The sequence below is a fragment of the Dipteris shenzhenensis genome, chromosome 4, assembly GCF_047967505.1.
Source record: "Dipteris shenzhenensis isolate YYH24624 ecotype China chromosome 4, Dip_SZ_1.0, whole genome shotgun sequence".
In the NCBI taxonomy this organism is placed as follows: Eukaryota; Viridiplantae; Streptophyta; class Polypodiopsida; order Gleicheniales; family Dipteridaceae; genus Dipteris; species Dipteris shenzhenensis.
The window spans coordinates 7,538,154-7,556,704 of NC_141599.1; the positions used below are offsets into that span (position 1 = coordinate 7,538,154).

Sequence of the window (18,551 nt, forward strand, 5' to 3'; positions counted from 1 at the left end):
CTGGGGATCTTCGCCTGAACATCATTTTCTAGAACAGTATCATCCTTGTTCTTTGTGTAGCCCTTGACACTAGGAACATGGGAGCCAACATTAGTGGATACCTTCTCGTCGTCGTATTCCTTGGGACTGATCAAACTAGAACCATCTTCGCTCGGGCGTACGTGTCCGAAGAAACCTTTCTGCTGCATGGGAGGATAAGTGTTTCTTCCTTCGACCACTTCTTCGCTGCTGTAAGTCGCATTCTTTGGCTCTCCACTATAGATATTGTAACCTTCCCCCTAGAACTTAGGCTCCTCGATTTCGTCACGCTCACGATTTAAATCAGAAATTCTCATTTACTTGAGCTCCTGGCCGACCTCTTCAAGGTTGTGATCCTAGTCTTCTCTATGGCATTGAGCCATGTAGCTAAGGAGAGAGACTTTCGGTGTGGGATTGACAGATGGAAGCAACAATAATCTATAGATTACATATAGTTGGCTGACTAAGGTTGGCTGAAGTTCAAGAAAGATGAGTTCGCTTGCTAAGGGGGATATCAAGAAGATGAATAGCTCTCGACATCAGGGAAGAAACTACACGAGTGACATTGGGCAGGGAATGGCTATGAAGAGATAGAGTTACAACGCCATCAAACACAGGCCATGGACGCGTCCACTGAAACCAAAAACTCCTTGCCATGCACATTACCGCTCCCCCTGCCATGCACAATAGCTCAACCTCTAAACATAGAGAAGAGACGTGGCTTTGGATTGACTATGGTGGCAGACATGCAGTGGTGCAACAAGTGCACCAATCACGCATTTCCCAACAAACGAAGCAACAAAAAAATGGGGAATTTCTGCTTTGCACAAAATGGATCGATGCTAGTAGGGCTGGAGCACTCCTAGTGGCATGGCAGTTCGACATCCCCGGACGAAGCCTTAATGCTGAGCTTCCGGCTTCCCCTAAGAGAGGACTGCCAACCCAGCAGGCTAAAAAGTGAAGATTCAAGCCCAGCGTTGGAATGCTGGACTGGTGCAGCCGGTTGATGGCTTGAGAGACTACTACCTCTCTCACCACAGGCGCGTATGCAGAGGCATCGGAGGCAGTTTGAAGTGGTTGCAGACGGTGCAACCGAGATGGGAGATCTTGTGTGTGTTATTACAAGACGCAAGTGCCGTGAGACGATCTCTTGGCCACGTGGTGTTGTGTGTGCCACCTCCATTTGATCTCTTGGGCTAACTTAGCCAACTGATAGGCAGAGCTGCAGAAACCAGCCATCGCGACCATGCACCATGCTTCGTCCCGCCCCCTCGTCTTCTCCCTCAATGGCTCCCCCGTTCGCCTCCCCTCCCTCGACCCCTCCCTCACCTTGCTCTCTTACCTCCGCCTCCACACTCGCTTCACCGGCACCAAGCTCTCCTGTGCTGAAGGTTGCTCCACCTCTCCCATATTCCTCGTCCCAATTCTTCTCACTCTCAGCTCAACAGTTACGCTTCTGATCATCTCTTTCATGTTTCGTTTCCTTGCAGGTGGATGTGGCGCTTGCCTCGTCCTCGTCTCCAGATATGACGTTTCCTCCCGCCTCATTGAGGAATTCACCGTCAATTCTTGCCTCACCTTGCTTTGCTCCCTCGATGGCTGCGCTGTGACCACCATCGAGGGGCTCGGTAGCTCGCAGACCGGATTCCATGCCGTGCAAGAGAGAATTGCCGGGTTCCATGGCTCGCAATGCGGTTTCTGCACCCCTGGAATGTGCATGTCCATGTACAGCTGCCTGCGCCGTGCTCAATCTAAGCAATCCGATGGAATTATAACCAACGATCACTCCACTACCTTGTGTACTACGCTGCCCAACCTGTCTGTGGAAGACGCACAGAAGGCCATCGTCGGAAACTTGTGCAGATGCACGGGCTACAGGCCGATACTCGACGCGTGCAAAAGCTTCGCTGGAGACGTCGACGTAGAAGACCTCGGCATAAACACATTCTGGACATCGGCTAAAGAGGCCGATGTTAGCCTTCTGCCTGCGTACGCTGTGGGGAGAGATCCTGCCTTCCCGCAATTTCTTATCGAGGAGCTGAATTCCAGAGCACAATTGGCTTCCTGCGACGATGGACCGGCTCTCAAGCCAGCTCCCCTGACTGTTAAGTACATGGAAGCAGCTCCAAACGGCGAAGAAAGGCTCTGGATTGAAACTCCCACGTTAGAATCCGTTTTCGAAGCTTTGCGACTGCATCAGGGGAGAACTGAATTGAAGCTGGTAGTCGGAAACACTAGTGCCGGGTACTACAAGGATCAGAAGCCTAAGGTATACATCGACATCAGCCATGTTCCGGAGTTGCTAATACTTCGAGAGACGAACAATTCGATAGAGGTAGGATGTGCTGTGAGTATCGCGAAGCTGATCGATGCACTGGAAAACAAGTCGCGTTCTGCACAAGCTGCCAATGCTTCAGTGTTTCGTGGAATCGCTTCGCACCTGAAAAAAGTGGCCAATCCTCATGTGCGCAATCGCGCCAGCATCGGCGGTAACCTGATCATGGCTCAACAGTATTCCTTCGACTCGGATGTAGCGACACTCTTCTTAGCTGTGGGTGTGACTCTCAAGCTGAGAGGTGCCAATGGAAATCTCTCCTTTCTGAGAATGGCGGATTTCTTAGAGAAGGGTTCGCTAGAGCCAGGTGTAGTATTGGAGTCGATTTCTATACCTTTATGGCGTAATGAGCAGAGTTGCCAGGACCTCTGCTCCAACACAGATGAACCGCTGCCTAACGGCCACGCCAACGGCGATCAAACACGCGAAAGATTGGCAGATTCAGTTCTTGTTGACAGAAATCCTCAGGATAATTTCTCCACGACGCGCTCGTTCAAAAGTTTCAGGGCCGCCCCGCGTCAACTGGGAAATTCTTTGGCACTTCTCAACGCTGCTTTCCTTGCAGACGTCTCTGCAAATCAATCCTGTACAAAGCATTCGATCATCGACGTAAAACTGGCGTTTGGAGCATTTGGACAGAAGCATGCCATTCGAGCACGAACAGTAGAAAGATTCCTTATTGGTAAAACGATGAGTTCGGACGTTCTTCTCGAAGCCATCGAGATGTTAAAGACTGAGATAGCAGCTCCTTTGAAAGGAACAAGGAAAGCGAGTTTCAGGTCTAGTCTGGCCGTTGGCTTCTTATTTGATTTTTTCCGACCAATGTTACCGGAGATGCCGACGCGCTCCTTGGTCAATGGTGCACTCAATGTTTCCCACGGAGATGATTCCAACGCAGTGGAGTTGAACGGCAGCAATGCGTCAAAGTGTGTTCCTGAAGCCTCCCAAACCTGCACGGACCGGATTTACATATCCGGGAAACAAATTGTACCAGCTTGTGACGAGAACTCGGTTGGGAAGCCGATACAAAAGTCAGAGGCTAAAATTCAAGCAGCAGGTGGATACGGCCTATGTTTTCTTTACTCTAAGGCTTAGCTCTCTTCGGGGCTTTTATGGCTCTTCCTTTCCTTCGAAAACAATAAGCAATCACTCTGTTTTCCTCCAATGTATCCCACTCTGGTGTTTGGATCGCTTATCAGCATCTTTGATGCAGGACTTTCCTGTTCGCTAATGTAGAACCAGATTATCAGCTTGTTTGCGCATTGTTTCATCGATAGTTGACGATGTGATTGATTTTTATCCAGGAGAGGCAGTCTACGTTGATGACATTCCTTCTCCAGATCATTGTCTCTTTGCAGCATTTGTTTCAAGCGAAAAAGCTTATGCGAATATCAAAATTTTTGATCCAAAACTCGCACTTGCATCTCCTGGTGTAGTAGCATATATATCTGCTGACGACATTCCCAAAGGAGGGGCAAATGTTGGAGTTGCAGCTTTTGGTGCACCAGAAAACCTTTTTGCAACAGATGTGACTGAGTACGTCGGCCATCCCCTGGGTGTCGTGGTATCCACTCGATCCATCTTCTCGTTCTCAATACGTATGGTAGAATTTCACGGCCGTCAATGGATTATAAATATGCGTTTTGAGCTTCTCGGCCTATATAAAACAAGAACGAAAAGAAATTAAGCACAGGCAAAAATACCAATTGGGAGGAAGGTGTGATACGTACGGAAATATTAGGAAAACATTTTCTGTACTGTAAATTATAAGAGGAAAGAACAATCTTGTTCCACATAATTTCCCTATATGCAGGACCTTTAATTTCTTAAACTGCTTAAATATCTCGCAAAATGCCAAAGGTCCAGAACAACGTTCGTGCTCTGGATTGGTTTTCCAGGTTGCAGATTCTCCACAACATGCAAAAGATGCTGCAGAAAGGGTAAAAGTGGAGTATGATTTGGATAACCTGGGATCACCTGTGCTGTCTATCGAAGATGCAGTGGAAAAGAATTCTTTCTTTCCACTATTACCTTTCGTTGCTTCAAAACAAGTAGGAGACATCGATAAGGGATTTTCTGCAGCAGATCACAGAATTGAAGAGGCTGAGGTAAATGAGTTCCTCAGAAGAAAGTGTCCACTCTGATTTCTTTTGGTAACTGCTTTTAAGCGTTCACTGGTTGGGGCAGAGCAACTAACACTTGATATTTATAGGTGAGGACAGGGTCACAATACTTTTTCTACATGGAGACCCAAACAGCGCTAGCCATTCCAGACGAAGATGACTGCATGCTGCTTTATAGCTCATGTCAAAGCCCTGATTTTTTACAAACGCGTATCTCTGTTTGTCTTGGTCTTCCAGCTCATAACATCAGGATAATAACAAGAAGAGTAGGGGGTGGTTTTGGAGGGAAAGCCTTCAGGAACATTACGGTAATGAGAAATTTACCTCTCTTAAATAAGACGTCTAATCTTAGTATTATTTTTCGAGAGACTCTCCAACAGGGTCTCCTCTTATTTGACTTTTGGAGTCTCAGGTGGCAGCAGCATGCGCGGTCGCAGCATATAAGCTAAGACGTCCTGTGCGGATGTATCTGGACCGTAACACTGACATGAGCATGATGGGTGGACGACACCCAACCAGAACAATTTATTCGGTTGGCTTCAGATCTGATGGCACGGTGACTGGTCTTCAAGCTAAGGTTTTTATTGATGCCGGCTGGTCAGAAGACCTCAGTCCGTTCATGCCCGTGGCCATTCATGGGGGACTGCAAAAATACAACTGGGGATCCCTAAATGTTCAGTACAAAGTATGCAAAACAAATCTATCCAGCAAAACAGCTATGCGAGCACCAGGTCATCTTCAAGGATCATTCATTGCTGATAGTGTGCTTGAGCATGTTGCAGCCACCTTGGGTTTAGATGTGCACACAGTGATTGAAAGGAACATGCACACACTTGACAGTCTCAAAGTTTTCTACAGTAATTGTAATATTGATAGCTCTGAAGGCCACACTCTACCCTCAATTTGGAGTACGCTGTCAAAGCGTATGGAAGCAAGAGAAAAAACTGTTTGTAATTTCAATCTTACCAACACATGGTTCAAAAGGGGATTATCAATGATACCATGCATATACAATGTAGAGCAAACGCCCAAACCTGCAAGAGTAAGTATCTTTGGGGATGGTTCTGTGGTGGTTGAGGTTGGAGGAATTGAGATAGGGCAAGGCTTATGGACCAAAGTGAAGCAGACAGCTATATATGGACTAGGCCAGCTGTGGCCAACAGATAGAGCACTCTCAGAGTCATTGAAGGTACGTGTGGTGCAGGCAGATAGCATTAGCCTGCCACATGGGGGAATGACAGCAGGCAGCACTGCCTCTGAAGGAAGTTGTGAAGCTGTAAGGCGCGCATGTCAAATACTTGTCAGCAGGCTTATGCCACTGAAGGCAAAGAAGGAACAAGAGTCCTCAGGTGGCATTTCTTGGAACGAGCTGATCAAGGCGGTATGTTTGAAAGTTGCTATTAAACCTAGTAAACTTTTGCACTATGTTATTATTAATCATCTTGTGTCATAGATTCCCCATATAAGTTCTTGAAAGAAAACAGGGTGGAGGCTCACCAGACTGTGATGCCCTGCCCTCCACACACATACCAAGGTAGGAATAGATGAACGCACAATCTTAATTACTGCAATGGAAAATGCCAACACTGGAAGTACCAAAACTGAAATGCAGCACCAACTGCAACATCAACAATGAAACCAATACATAGCAAATCCTATTAAGGAGGTGTAGGGGTGAACCCACCTCGGGGCTTCTCATAGCGGCCAGGCCTCAGTCTCATCCTCTATGGCACTGACACGTCACACAGTATACACACATGCATATATCACATAAGTTAGACCATTGATTTTGTGCCATGTGGCACCCATCCCCTCCATCCATGGTGGGAGTATGCCATGTCGTGTAGTCATTAAAAATCTCTGACCACTAGTCCATGACATAATATCATCAGTGTCTAACCTAGGACCTCAAGTTTGACTACCACTCTTTTGACCTTCAAATAGTCCTAACCCCAAAGCACCCCAAGGGTGATTTAAAATGAAGTAAAATCCATAATTCGCCCCTAGCTTTTCCAATACTTTCGGTGGATGAACAATGGATTAGGCTTTGTACCCATCAGGTTGGAAAAATTCTCGCTTCTTGGTTAGGATATTTGCCACCTGATCTTTTTGGATGTATTGCATCAAGTATTTTCTCCTTTCAGGCTTATTGAGAAGATTGTCATGCATCAGATTTCAGGTGGACTCCAAGCTGAAATGCACTTTGCACAAAGGCTAGTGCATTGGAAGCACGAAACACCTTGCATGATATGATGACGGTTGTACCTTACATATTCAATTGACTACTGGATTTGATAGAGGTGTCATTTATTGATGGTAGGGATAGATATGATGGTGGTTGTACCTTACATGTTCAACTATTGTTAGAGCTATGATGCCTAGAGTTATGACAAAGGATAAGCAAGCCTATAACAATGGAAACCTGACATCTAAGGAGAATACACTTATGTGAATGCTGGAAATGCAGCCCAGACATGCTACGCCTCTCCCTAGTACACAGCCGAATCATACTTCAAGGCCATAGAAGATGCCTCCATATGCAAGAAAAAAATCTTGTTGTTTTAGGTGATTACAGCTGCAAATTTTGTGGGGATGGTGGCTCAAATAAAAACAGCAGCCCACTTGATGGAAATGTTTGTATTGTCTTCTTACTACAAGAGTAACATGGACAGCTGACCATTTTCGGCCTAAAGCAAATGAAGATCAAACAGGATCTGGCATTTACCTGTTCCATCCAATTCTTGCTCGGTCTACCAAAATAGGTTCAAACAATATGTTTGATTATTTTTTTGTCAGGGGGTTGGACTTTGGTCTACCCAATAACAAGGAAACATTGTGGGACCATGCTTACATGACTCTAGCAGGCCTGATTGGGTCTTTGTCATATTCTTTGGTTGTTCGGAGGCTAGGTGCACAATGACTCCTAGCAGGCCTGATTGGTCTCTCTCATATTCTTTGGTTGTTCGGAGGCTAGGTGCACAATGTTTCTTTTTTTTTTTTTTTGGTGGGAACTAGGTGCACAATGTTTCAACAAAGACATCATCTTTGGAAGACATCCGAAAGACATGTATGCTAGCATCCAACTATTGGAGCCCTATGTTATCTCATATGGGAGAACTCTAGATCCATGGAATGTTGGGGAATTACAACAGCTTGTGGAGCTGTTTGAGACAGCTGTAATGAAGATGATTTTCAGTTCTTCACATTTGGTAAGGACAGCATAACCAAAGATGCAAGGCAAAGACAGCTCATTGAAGCTACCTTGTGGGGTATATGGCAAAGCAATCAATGTGTCCCATGTGGAGAAAAGTGGACAGCAAAGCACAATGGGGTGTGCAAAATAAAAACCATGGGGACATCCGAAACTTACGTGATTATGGAGCTTTGTGATGATGAGCATGCCAAGATGGATTATCACCCACATGACCCAGCGATGCCACAACACCCAAGACAAATGTATATAGCACATTTCCTTTTGACGCTGGTGGCATGCATGAAGGAATATGTCCTGTTTACCTCAGGGTGCTAGCCATCACTTGCAATTTTGAGGACAATTATTTTTGAGGGATGGATTGTAATGAAGGCCAAGTTTGGGCCAAGTTAGTGAGGGTTAGGGCTAATTTGACTAACTGAAGTTTAGGCCTAGAGAGGGTAAAAAAGGAGATATATTGGAGGGGCCTATATAAGTCCACCTCCCCACCCTTTGTAGACACTTTTGATGTGACATCTAATCCTATCTCTCTCCCTCAAACCCCCCCCCCCCCCCCGCCTTCCTCCCTCCGCCCTCAACCTTGCCTTCAGCAGCTCCAACCTCAGCCTCACCATCAGCTCCTGCTCTGTCACACCATCTCTGCTTCACACCCACACTGCAGTTGCGCCCTTTGGCTGCTGCGCCATCTCTGTTGCCACGCGTCACCACGCTACTGCTACTGCTGCCTCCGCGGGTCGCCTTGCTGCTGCTGTTCATTGCACCTATGGGGCCTTGCTGCCACCGGGCCTCCGCTAGGCCAGACGCCTAGTTGCAGGCACCTACGCCAGGGCTTCCAGCCTTTGTGAGCTGCTAGCTTGCGTCAGGGGCTCCAAGCCCCCCCATGAGCTGTGCCAAGGGCTCCAGACCCCCCTCCATGAGCTGCTATCTGTGCTAGAGGCTCCAGGTCCCCCCGTAAGCCCTATTGCCGATGCCAAGGACTCGAGACCCCCCGTGAGTCGTTGTTGTCTACACCAAGGACCCCAGGCCCTCCCTCGAACTGTTGTACCTACACCAAGGGACCTTGTGAGCCTATGGTCGATCACATTTGACAAGGGCCTGAAAAAGACCTGCAAACGGAAACAAACGGGGGGGAAATCAGACCTGAAAAACGGGAAAAATTCAGACCAACAAACATGGGCTCCAAGTGAAGAGATTCAAAGCCGCAAGAAGGGGTTAAGACACCATCAAAGTTGCCAATATGGGGACAACGGAGAGCTCACCGGATCAGAAAACAAGAGGTGAGAAGGACCGGAAGTATAGCCTCATTTGGACGAAGGTGGAGAAGATTGAAGACCCAAGTGTTAAGGCTTGCATATCAACACTCAAGGAAGTATGCAATGTTGGGGTAAAGGCACATTGCCACCCATTAAAAGTTATGACCCCTATGATTGTCTTAAGACAGTCATAGGGTGAATCCCTAATCCTAATAAAACCTTAGAGTTTGTGGTGTGGCTCAACACTTTTTACACACCCACACTTCTTGTGTCTCCCTCTCCTAACGTTCCACCTCCTCTCTTTCCCTCACAAGTGGTATCAGAGCCACTCTCTCACTCCGGTCTACCCCTCCCTCTACCCCTTCCTCTCCCCTCGGGCCTCGTGCCCTCAACAGCGAGCAGGGCGTGGCAGCAAGCCAGGGCACCCGCCGCGCGCAGCAGGTGCGCGAGCACCCATAGCTGCAGCAGCAGCTAGCTGCTACCCGCTACCCGGCGGCCGCAGCCTACCAGGCGGGCGCAGCCAGCGTGCAGCACCGGCCGCGCGCAGCCAGTCGACCGACTGCAAGGCAGCAACCGCGACCAGCCGTACCGGCTGTACGGACGCCGCGACAGGTACAGCCAGCCGTACCGGCTGTACGAAAGCCGTACCGGCTGTACGGACGCGTGCATGTACAAGCAGCCGTACAGGCTGTACCCTCAGCCAGAATTTCGACGATTTTTTTTGGGGATCCGTGCCCTCGTAGGTACAGGGTACAGCAGGTACTCTTCGCAGGTACAGAAGGTACAGCAGGCACATATTTTTTTTTTTGGGAAGAAGGAAAAGAGTGAGAGCACTCTGTCCTTTTGCGTGATACTTGCAAGTACACGTAGGTACAGAAGTACAACGAGGTTTTTTCTAGATGCATTCCTGGAATTTTTCAGTCCTAAAACTGTGTGTTTGAGGTACAGCAAGTACACTCGTGTCCCTCGTGCTTGGGGTGACTACCACAGTGTGTGGTGGTTGCACAGTTATTTTTCGGGAAGGTCAGATGCCTTGATTTTGCAGAGGTCTTTTATGCTTTTGCTGAGTGCAAATCTCAGTTTTCGGGTGACAATTTCATAGGGCTTTTGCCTGGAAGTGTATGCAGTGTATGCCTTGAGGCAGTGTGGAGCCAGGGTGCCCACATTGGTCTCGTTTTCCGTAGTGTATCAGTGACATTTCTTTGCAGGTCACAATTTGTGTACGACACTTTGAAAATCTCAGTTGAGCCACGCTTGGCCAGGGTGCATCGAGTTTACTCGGTCCCTAACTGTCCATCGTTGACAGTGCTCAAAAGATCTTCTTTTCGGTGTTTGTACGTTGGGATCTGTGTTGCCACTGTGCACACAGGCAGTTTATGCATTAGTTTGTCAGGTGAAAGTGCCAAGAGAGCGCTGTATTTTGTATGCTACCTCAGTGTTGAGGTGTTTTTTCACTTGGTACAGGTGTCAAATCAAGGGGCTTTTGCCCAGATTTTGCTTGTGAGCACTTGAGTTACTGTTTGAGAACTTCAGATGCCTTTTACCCTTGGCAGAAGGGTGATTGTTTGGGATTTGTCCCATACTTTGTTGCAGGTTTTGTGACAGGCTGAGGTGTTTGGAGCCTTTTTCAGTGGACAAAACAGTGTATGACAAGTGGTTTATGCATATAAAATCAGTGCAATACCTCATCTGAGGTGGGAGAAGTGATCAGGACATCAGTGTTTTGTGTTTCGTCAGATGATGATGCACTTGTAAAGCACTTGTGGAACAGCTGCAGCATTCTGTAGTTATGTTTTATGCCTATTTGAGCACGGTACAGTGTGTCAGAAGGTACAGTGACTGGAGGGAAAATTTTCTGTTTTGCTGCAGATTTTTTGACAGTAAAAAACAGCACTATTGTGAGTGCTCCTGGCTCTTGATAGAGCAGGTTTTCTGAGAAATCAGAATTTTATTTAGTCTTTTTTTTTTTTTTTTTTGACTTACAGGGAGTCAGGCACTTTCCGTATCTGATATGGCATCAGGGGGAAGTGAATCTTCAATACTGAACATAAAGAAATTGGAAGGGGCACACAATTATGCATTATGGGCAGAACAGTGTTTGAATGTACTTCTGCTAAAGAAGATTTCTAAGCCCATAAAGGTGAAGGGTGTCAAGCCATCTGGGATGGCAGATGATGAGTGGGAGGAGCTTGATTTGTCCGCAAGGGCGGCTATCATGCTTACTCTCACTGACTCTCTTGTGTTCAATGTTCAGGTAGAAAAGACCTCTTATGGCCTATGGCAGAGGCTAGAAGAGTTGTATGCCCAAAAGAGTTCAGCCAGTAAGGTTTATTGGTTGAAGAAGCTTGTCGACCTTCGCATGAAGGAAGGTACAGCTATGACCTCACACTTGAGTGAGTTCAATGCCATCTTTACACAGCTTATTGCACAGGGGAAAGTCTATTAACGTCCACGGAAGACCAACAGGTCTATGGGACAACAAATACATCAATTTAGGGAGGGCACATCGCAGCTACCATAAAGTGCAAAAGCATCTCTATTTATTTAGAGTAGCTACATCTAATAAAGCATTAAAAACATGTAATCATCCATACATCAGTTTAAGACTCAGAGTATTTTGGCATGGATTTGAATTCTTTGATATTTGCCATGCCTTCATTGTATATTGTCCATTTTCCATTCTTCCTTGCAGCTTTAACCTTGGCTAATTTAGTCGCCTTGTTCTTCAGCTGAGCTCATGTGAGCTCCTTAGCTATCCATACCTTTGTCCCTTTCAAATTATGTGATTGGAGAAGAATCTTGGTTCGTAGTTTACGTGACTTGAAAGTGATGATAGCATTTCCCTTGGAGTGTTTGATATTAGTTGCTACCTCATCATTATCATCTTCATCATCATCCTTCCATTCTCAAGGCACAAGCCTTCATGAGGCTAGTGTCACATGCACCCCTGGACTTGGGTGCAAAGTGACACACTGGTTACATTGACAAGTGCGTAATAGTTCCCTAATAGGAGATTTTGTCGTATGTTGTGACACTTTTGAGACAGTCAGGCACAAGCTACGCAAGTCATTCTCTCAGCCTTAGGTCAAGTCAGAAGATCAGTCCTTGTTCACTAATGCCCACTAGAGAACCGTAGGGTAGTGTTTCTGTCTTAGGTTTAGGGATAGGTTTAGGTCCAGCCTAGGATAGGAGCCCTTTTGGTCCCCCTTAGGGCTGGAACAAGTGAAGAGAATGGCAAGGGAAGGGCTTCCTTTATAGGCTACCCTGCACCCCTCCCTAGGCTGCCTTTATGGGGCCTAGGGCTGCATTTATGGGGCCTAGGGCTGCCTTTATGGGGCCTAGGGCTGGCATTTATGGAGCCTAGGGCTGCCATTTATGGTTGCAGACAACCAACCCCAAAAGCCTTATAAATAGGGGGCCTCCAGGCCCTCTTTCCTCATTCAGTTCTCCAGCCTCCTACAGCTCCTCCTCAGCCCCCTCTGAAGAGCCTAACACTAACCACCAATGGCCCTCTGACCAGCCTCAGCCTTTGGCATCAATTCAGCCCTTTGGGAAGGTGTTCATGCAGCGCATCAGACAGGAAGTCGGGACAGCGAATGGAGTAAGGTTTGGGGTCTATTTCAGCAGCTCTTTTCAGTTATATTACAGTTTTACACAGCTCATTCTCAGCTCTTATCTCTCAGCTCTTTTATAGGATCTATCACTCCTAGCTTTCACTCTCTCACTCACGCAGTAACCCTACATCCTGGTGAACAGCACAAGCCTCTCCCTTGCCTTGCGGAAGCATCATACATCGTTAGTGTGGACAGCATCAAAGTCTAGGTATTGGTCGGCGTTGCCTCTCAGGTCTATGGGTATGCTATACGTGTGCACAGTGAGCTCTTTAGAAGTGTGTTTCCATGCTCTCTCGAAGAGTGTTCTTTGTTTTTCTTAGTTCTCCAAGTATAAAGCAAATTCTCCCCTAGTTGGGGGAGGGGGCCCTCAGTGTGGGTACAGGGACCTAATCGGTTGTCAACTCTTCTCTCTCTCTACCCTCATCTCCTTTTTCTCTCTATGGTAAACAACGCTAATTCCTTGCTAAAGGTTTAAAGAAGGTCTTGCTGTGAATTACACGATCAGATTACCCTTGCATGTTACAGCTAGTCCTAAACTCTAGCCTCGTCAACTCCTGGGCGACTTTATTTTATAAGAGTTGACTTTGGTAATATGGCCTAGTAGAACTAGAACCAATAGGCCATACTAGGGGATAAAGCAAACACAATAGAAATATCGTCTGGACGATGGTCTACATACTAGTCACTGGCAAAGCCCACAACTTTGACTATCTCTAGGGTCGTATGAAAGCCAAAAGCAGGATCTCCAATCAAAACTTGCCACATGATTGCCCACTGAAGCTCTCCATTGTCCCACAAGAGATTTATGATCTGAATTGGGCCTGAGTAAGCACCCATTTGCTTGATACATTCATGTTGTTCCCCATCTACTAGAGGCCAACTCTAGACGGATAGTTGCATCCATCTGAGCAATCCTCCTACCATTCCATTTGAAGTGACTAGTCAGTTGAAGTCTGCGTTCTTTAAGAAGATGCTTACAATCATCCCAAGAGCCCAAAGAAGAAGTAGGAATCTCTATCCCACATGAACCACTACGAGGCACCAAGAAATCTATAACCCTCATCCAAAATATAATCATTCCACATCATCGGTTTGCTTGTCAATCTCATCGTGTAAAACTGAGGGAAACCCTCCTAATGAGCACCCAAAGCTCTGCCAAGCTTTGACACAATAGCCATAAAAAGTGAAGGAGGAACCTTGATGTTTTCATAAGGAAAAATCCACCTCGTATTGTCCATGTGCAGAGGGAGTGCGAGATCTAATGCATTCATGAAATACATATTTCTAGGTCTACTAACCTGGTAGAACTCCCTTGACCACAAGCTGCAAGGCAAAGCTCCATACTACTCTAGGGGCTGTATTTCTCAGTTTAAGAGTCCTATCAAGAAATGTCTTTAGAGCGGACTTGATGGGTCTATCGATAAGAGAGCTAGAGTGGCTTGGGAGACCTTGATTCTTCTAACCCAAGAGGAGGGTTAAACATTATTGGAGCTAAGCTACTGAGATGAAGACATGTCTAGGCCAACCTAACAGCCAAAACAGGTAATTGAAAGACCTCTCTGGATCCAAGTGAAGCCAAAACCAGCCTTGCAGGGGAATCCTCATCACTAATCCAAGAGCCAAGGATTTAGACCAGTTAATATGTTTCCTTGCTGCAAGGCAAAACAAATCCAAAGCTGCCTTGAAAGCTATAAGGGTTTGAGGAGAGACATCCAAATAAACTGCTGTGTCATCTGCAAGTTTACTATCTAGAAGCTTCTGAGGGGGAGTGTCAAGCCAAGGATGTCCACCTGAGATATGAGGAAAAGACTCATAGCCTCTACCACAAACAAATATATGAAAGGAGCAAGACAGCAAGACTCATATGGTAATCTGAAACTCTCTCCTCTAGCACCTTTGATAAGAACCTATCTATGGGCTGATATGTAAAGAGAGGATGCCTCTCTAATTCATAAATCGAAAAAATAAAATTGCAATGGCGCTTCCTCTATGAAACGCTAATCTATAATTTCATAAGCTTTCTCAAAATCCAGAAGTAGAATAGCAAGGTCTCTAACCACTTTGTCGTGCTCACTATGTGGCCTCCCAAAATGAGAAGATATTATTAAAGATGATGCACAAGCTAGTATGTGCGTCATGTATTAAGTTAGGAAGTACTGTCGCAGAGCAACGAGGATCTGGATGGGAGCTCTCAGGATCATGACCCGTATGTAGAGTCTTAAGAGGGACTACACTTGGGGGATGGTGGCCTGGTTGACTGAGGGAGGACACGCGTTTTAAATTGATGAGATCTCCCTAGCCTACCTAATACAAAGTCAGAGCATTTAGAGGATAGCGCTCCATGAGGCAGTCCCTCTTGACAACCTAGCTCCCCTTTCTTCTCCGGAGGACAACGTTTGGGAGGTGGTAGCGAGTATCACTGCGTGGAACATTTGGGTGGCTCGCAGTAGTCTCGTGATGGGTGAGCATCCCGGTTCCACCCTCTGCTACCATGGTCGCCATCGGCAGGATATCACCTACACTCTACGCTCCACCTAGGAACGTGGGACTCTAGGCTCTAGAGCGACTATTGAGAGGCGTGCTCGATTCTGCAAGGCTTGGCCTATAGGAAATTTCTACATCTTCACTCCGCGAGGGATTCGCTGGTTGTATAGTCCCCCCACTTGGCTATTAGCCCCAGTACCAGAGATCCCCTAGGTAGTGAGCTGGGTTTCTCTGGAATAGGCCGGTTTTTCTTTCAGCCTTTTTCGGTTTTGCCATACTCAGCACATCCGGGGCTGCTTTTTTGTATGAAGTCTTTCAAGAATTAATAGAAGGTTCCTTTCTTAGGGGAAAAAAAAAAGTTAGGAAGTAGAGACTGCAAATGAAGGTGGTTGCCTTTGCTAGAATTTCCTCTTTGTCATACATGGAGTCTTTTTTATTTGGCCTTCTAGCTTTGTCATGATTGAATCTGCCTATGTGTAAGGACATGTGTCTATGCATTGGTCCACCACTACATACTTATGATGGTGATGGTGATGTTTGTCTAGTCCTTGCTATGCATCGTAGAGTTTAATGTTTTTCAATTTTGTGGGTGACTATCACCAAGGTCCAACTGCATTGTTTGTTATTTGGGTATATAGCTCATTCATAAAGGAACCTAAGAATTTGTTGATGTCATATTTCTTGATTTTGTAGGCGAAGTTTGCTCAAATTGATTTGTCAGCACAGATTCGGTGGTTTCCAGAGGAAAGCACGAAAAGATATCTCAACTATGGTGCAGCAGCAAGTGAGGTATGAGGTTTGAGGATCTTCTTAGAGGGATATCATCAAATTTTATCAATGATGCTGCATTAGATTATGTGTTCAATTTCTGCTGCAGGTTGAGGTCAATGTTCTTACAGGAGAAACAAGGTTAATCCAAACTGATCTTATCTATGACTGTGGAAAAAGCTTGAATCCTGCGGTTGACATTGGACAGGTGGTCTTATTTTCCTTTTTTCTTTGGAGGATGCCACAAATGTTCTATTCAGCTTATTTGAGTTTTGATATGTTGCCATTCAATCAGTGTTTTACAATCAAGCTCCATGCAAATATTGTATGAGCAAGATTTAATAACTTACATTTTGGAAAAGATTTCATAATATGCCCTGCAAGATTGCTTGAATCAACACAGGGTAGCACATTCAGAAATACCTTGCTTGCAATCAACACAGAGTAGCACATTCAGAAGTTTCTAGATATTTTACCAAACTAAGGTGCTACATACAGCAGGTGCCTGCCTTAACGACCGTTTGAAACTCTCTCTCAACAGCACAGCACAGCACATAGCAGTAAGGGGCGGCCCCTAGTACCAGCTCGCGGCAGCGGGAGCGCTAGCAGCAGCAGCTTGTCTCGAACTCAGGCCACGCAGGAGGGGGCATTATCAGCCTAAGAGAGGTACAAGAGCAACTTATCTTCAGCCCCCAGGCTGAGCTGAGCCCGGGGCTCAGTCTGGGGTGTTAGAGACAGCAAGAGGGCCCCCAGTTATTCACAAGCCATCATGGAGTCCCCAAAGATGAAGACATTTGTTTCAAACCCTATCAGAAAACCCTCCTACTCCAACATCGCAGCAACACCGAGCCCATACACATTGCATTACAAGCGAAGGTTGGCTCAGACCCACAGGAGCAGATATATTTTCTACAACAGGAAGTAAGGGAGCTTAGACTTATGGTTGCAGCTCTCGGGAAGAAAGTGAAGGAGATGGAGAACAATGGCAAACAAGACATCATACAGGAAGTACTACAGATACACAAGGAAGAAGCACCTGCACCACAGTTGGTAACCAAAGTCCATGACATGGTTACAATGAGGTCAAATCGATCAAAGAGGAAATCTCAGCAACGAAGGACAGCAAAATCAACAAAAGTGAAGTATATGGAGAGGTGTAAGAACAAGAAAAAAGGGCAGCTAATACTAGATGTCTACGCATTGGCTGAAGATTGGCATGAAGGGAGCCTGGCAGAAAAATTTGATAATATTATAGCAGCAACCCCTCAGATTGAATGGTACTCAATTACTAGAAAGCAAGAATTAGGATTCTCATGCAAACAAACAAGTTGACAGGCTCCAAGGTATGGATATTAGAGGAGCTCACCGCGATTCAACTCAAGATGAAGTCCATAGAATTTATCAAAGTGCAAGACGCTCACAAAGAAGGGAAGTGGGCTGTCTACAAAGATGGAAAAGCACTTATCAAAGATTTTAAATCCAAACCCAAGGACTCTCAGTTTTAAACTGATGTAATACAGGCTAACTATCGCACCTAGTATAATGTAGCTTATCTACAATAACTATGGAAGTGGTTGCATGCACTCCCAAGAGACTCTCAGTCTATGACTGATGTTTGGTGTTTACCCTTTTGGTGTGTGTGCTTTGTCTCATAGTCCCGCGAGGGCTTTTGAAGACGTTAATCTGTGTCTGTCTCTCTCTCTCTCTCAGTTATAGACTTTTGTTACATACTTCTATGCTTAACCACGTATCGCTCTTAGAGGATCGAGCAGCCCAGATCACACGCACTCTCCATGAGGCCGTCCTACATACTTTCTTACACACCACTCGATCCATGCACCCTCCCACCTTGGCTTAGTACTCTGCAATAGTAGTGTAAGGCTTTACTCGACAACCCCGACTTGAAACCAAGCATCACCTTCTGACTGGAACAGAGATGATACATGAGTACCACCTTCTGGTTTGCCGGAAGAAGCAGGCTTTCGTCCACCTTAACGAGGAGGAGTAAATAAACATTTTGTTTAGTAACAACTCTAAAGACTTTTGGCAAAGGTTCCTTGAGTGGCGAGCCCCATCTCACAGACATCAAAACTTGGCACTCCTATGCATGCACGCTAAACTATGTCCCCGTCGACCTGCCAGCACCTGATCTCTCACAAGTACCATGCCCCACTTCATGCACACTTTTCATAGCCAGAGGTATCAAACACACAGCCCTAAAGCTTCACAATGGTCGATCCAAAGATCATGAGGGCCTATGCACTGAATTCATTGCATATGGAATAAATACCTTGGCCCTGATCTTAGCGAAGCTTTTCAATGAAGCAGTTTGCACAAGCTTCCCACTCATGGACCCTCAACACCATCACTCCCATTCACAAGGCAGGAGATCCCATGAGCTCAAAAAACTGGACCGTTATGATTGGACATGAGATGTGTGAGATCTATGCATCAGTACTTGACATAGAGGTTATCCTAGTCGCTGAGCTTCAGGGACTTAGAGCCGTGGGACAAGTGGGCTTTTGGATAGATCATGGGACCAGTGGGTGTCATTGAGGAGGACATGGCACAGAGACAGAGGATCTATTGCTGCTTTGTTGATTTCCACAAGGCTTTTGATATAGTGCCGAGAGCGTGACTCATCAGACATCTACAATAGTTGGGATATGATTAGGAGATTACCTGGGCAGTCATGGCACTTTATGAGAGAGTCTCGGATAGGGTTCGGATAGGTGCAGGGTAGAT

At 46.1% G+C, this 18,551-nt stretch overlaps 1 protein-coding gene across 2 annotated transcripts in view; it reads left to right on the top strand.

Annotated features, from left to right (window-relative positions):
• The first annotated feature begins 1,259 nt into the window (after positions 1-1,259).
• LOC147902407 (indole-3-acetaldehyde oxidase-like) overlaps positions 1,260-18,551 on the top strand; it is a 56,839-nt gene continuing 39,547 nt past the window's right edge. For both annotated transcript variants that reach the window (XM_087373462.1, XM_087373461.1), the window contains exons 1-8: positions 1,260-1,409; positions 1,509-3,410; positions 3,658-3,917; positions 4,252-4,461; positions 4,566-4,784; positions 4,889-5,857; positions 15,732-15,827; positions 15,916-16,014. In XM_087373462.1, coding sequence (XP_087229588.1) covers positions 1,265-1,409; positions 1,509-3,410; positions 3,658-3,917; positions 4,252-4,461; positions 4,566-4,784; positions 4,889-5,857; positions 15,732-15,827; positions 15,916-16,014 — 3,900 coding nt within the window. In that variant the 5' untranslated portion in view covers positions 1,260-1,264. The remainder of the gene's footprint in view (positions 1,410-1,508; positions 3,411-3,657; positions 3,918-4,251; positions 4,462-4,565; positions 4,785-4,888; positions 5,858-15,731; positions 15,828-15,915; positions 16,015-18,551) is intronic.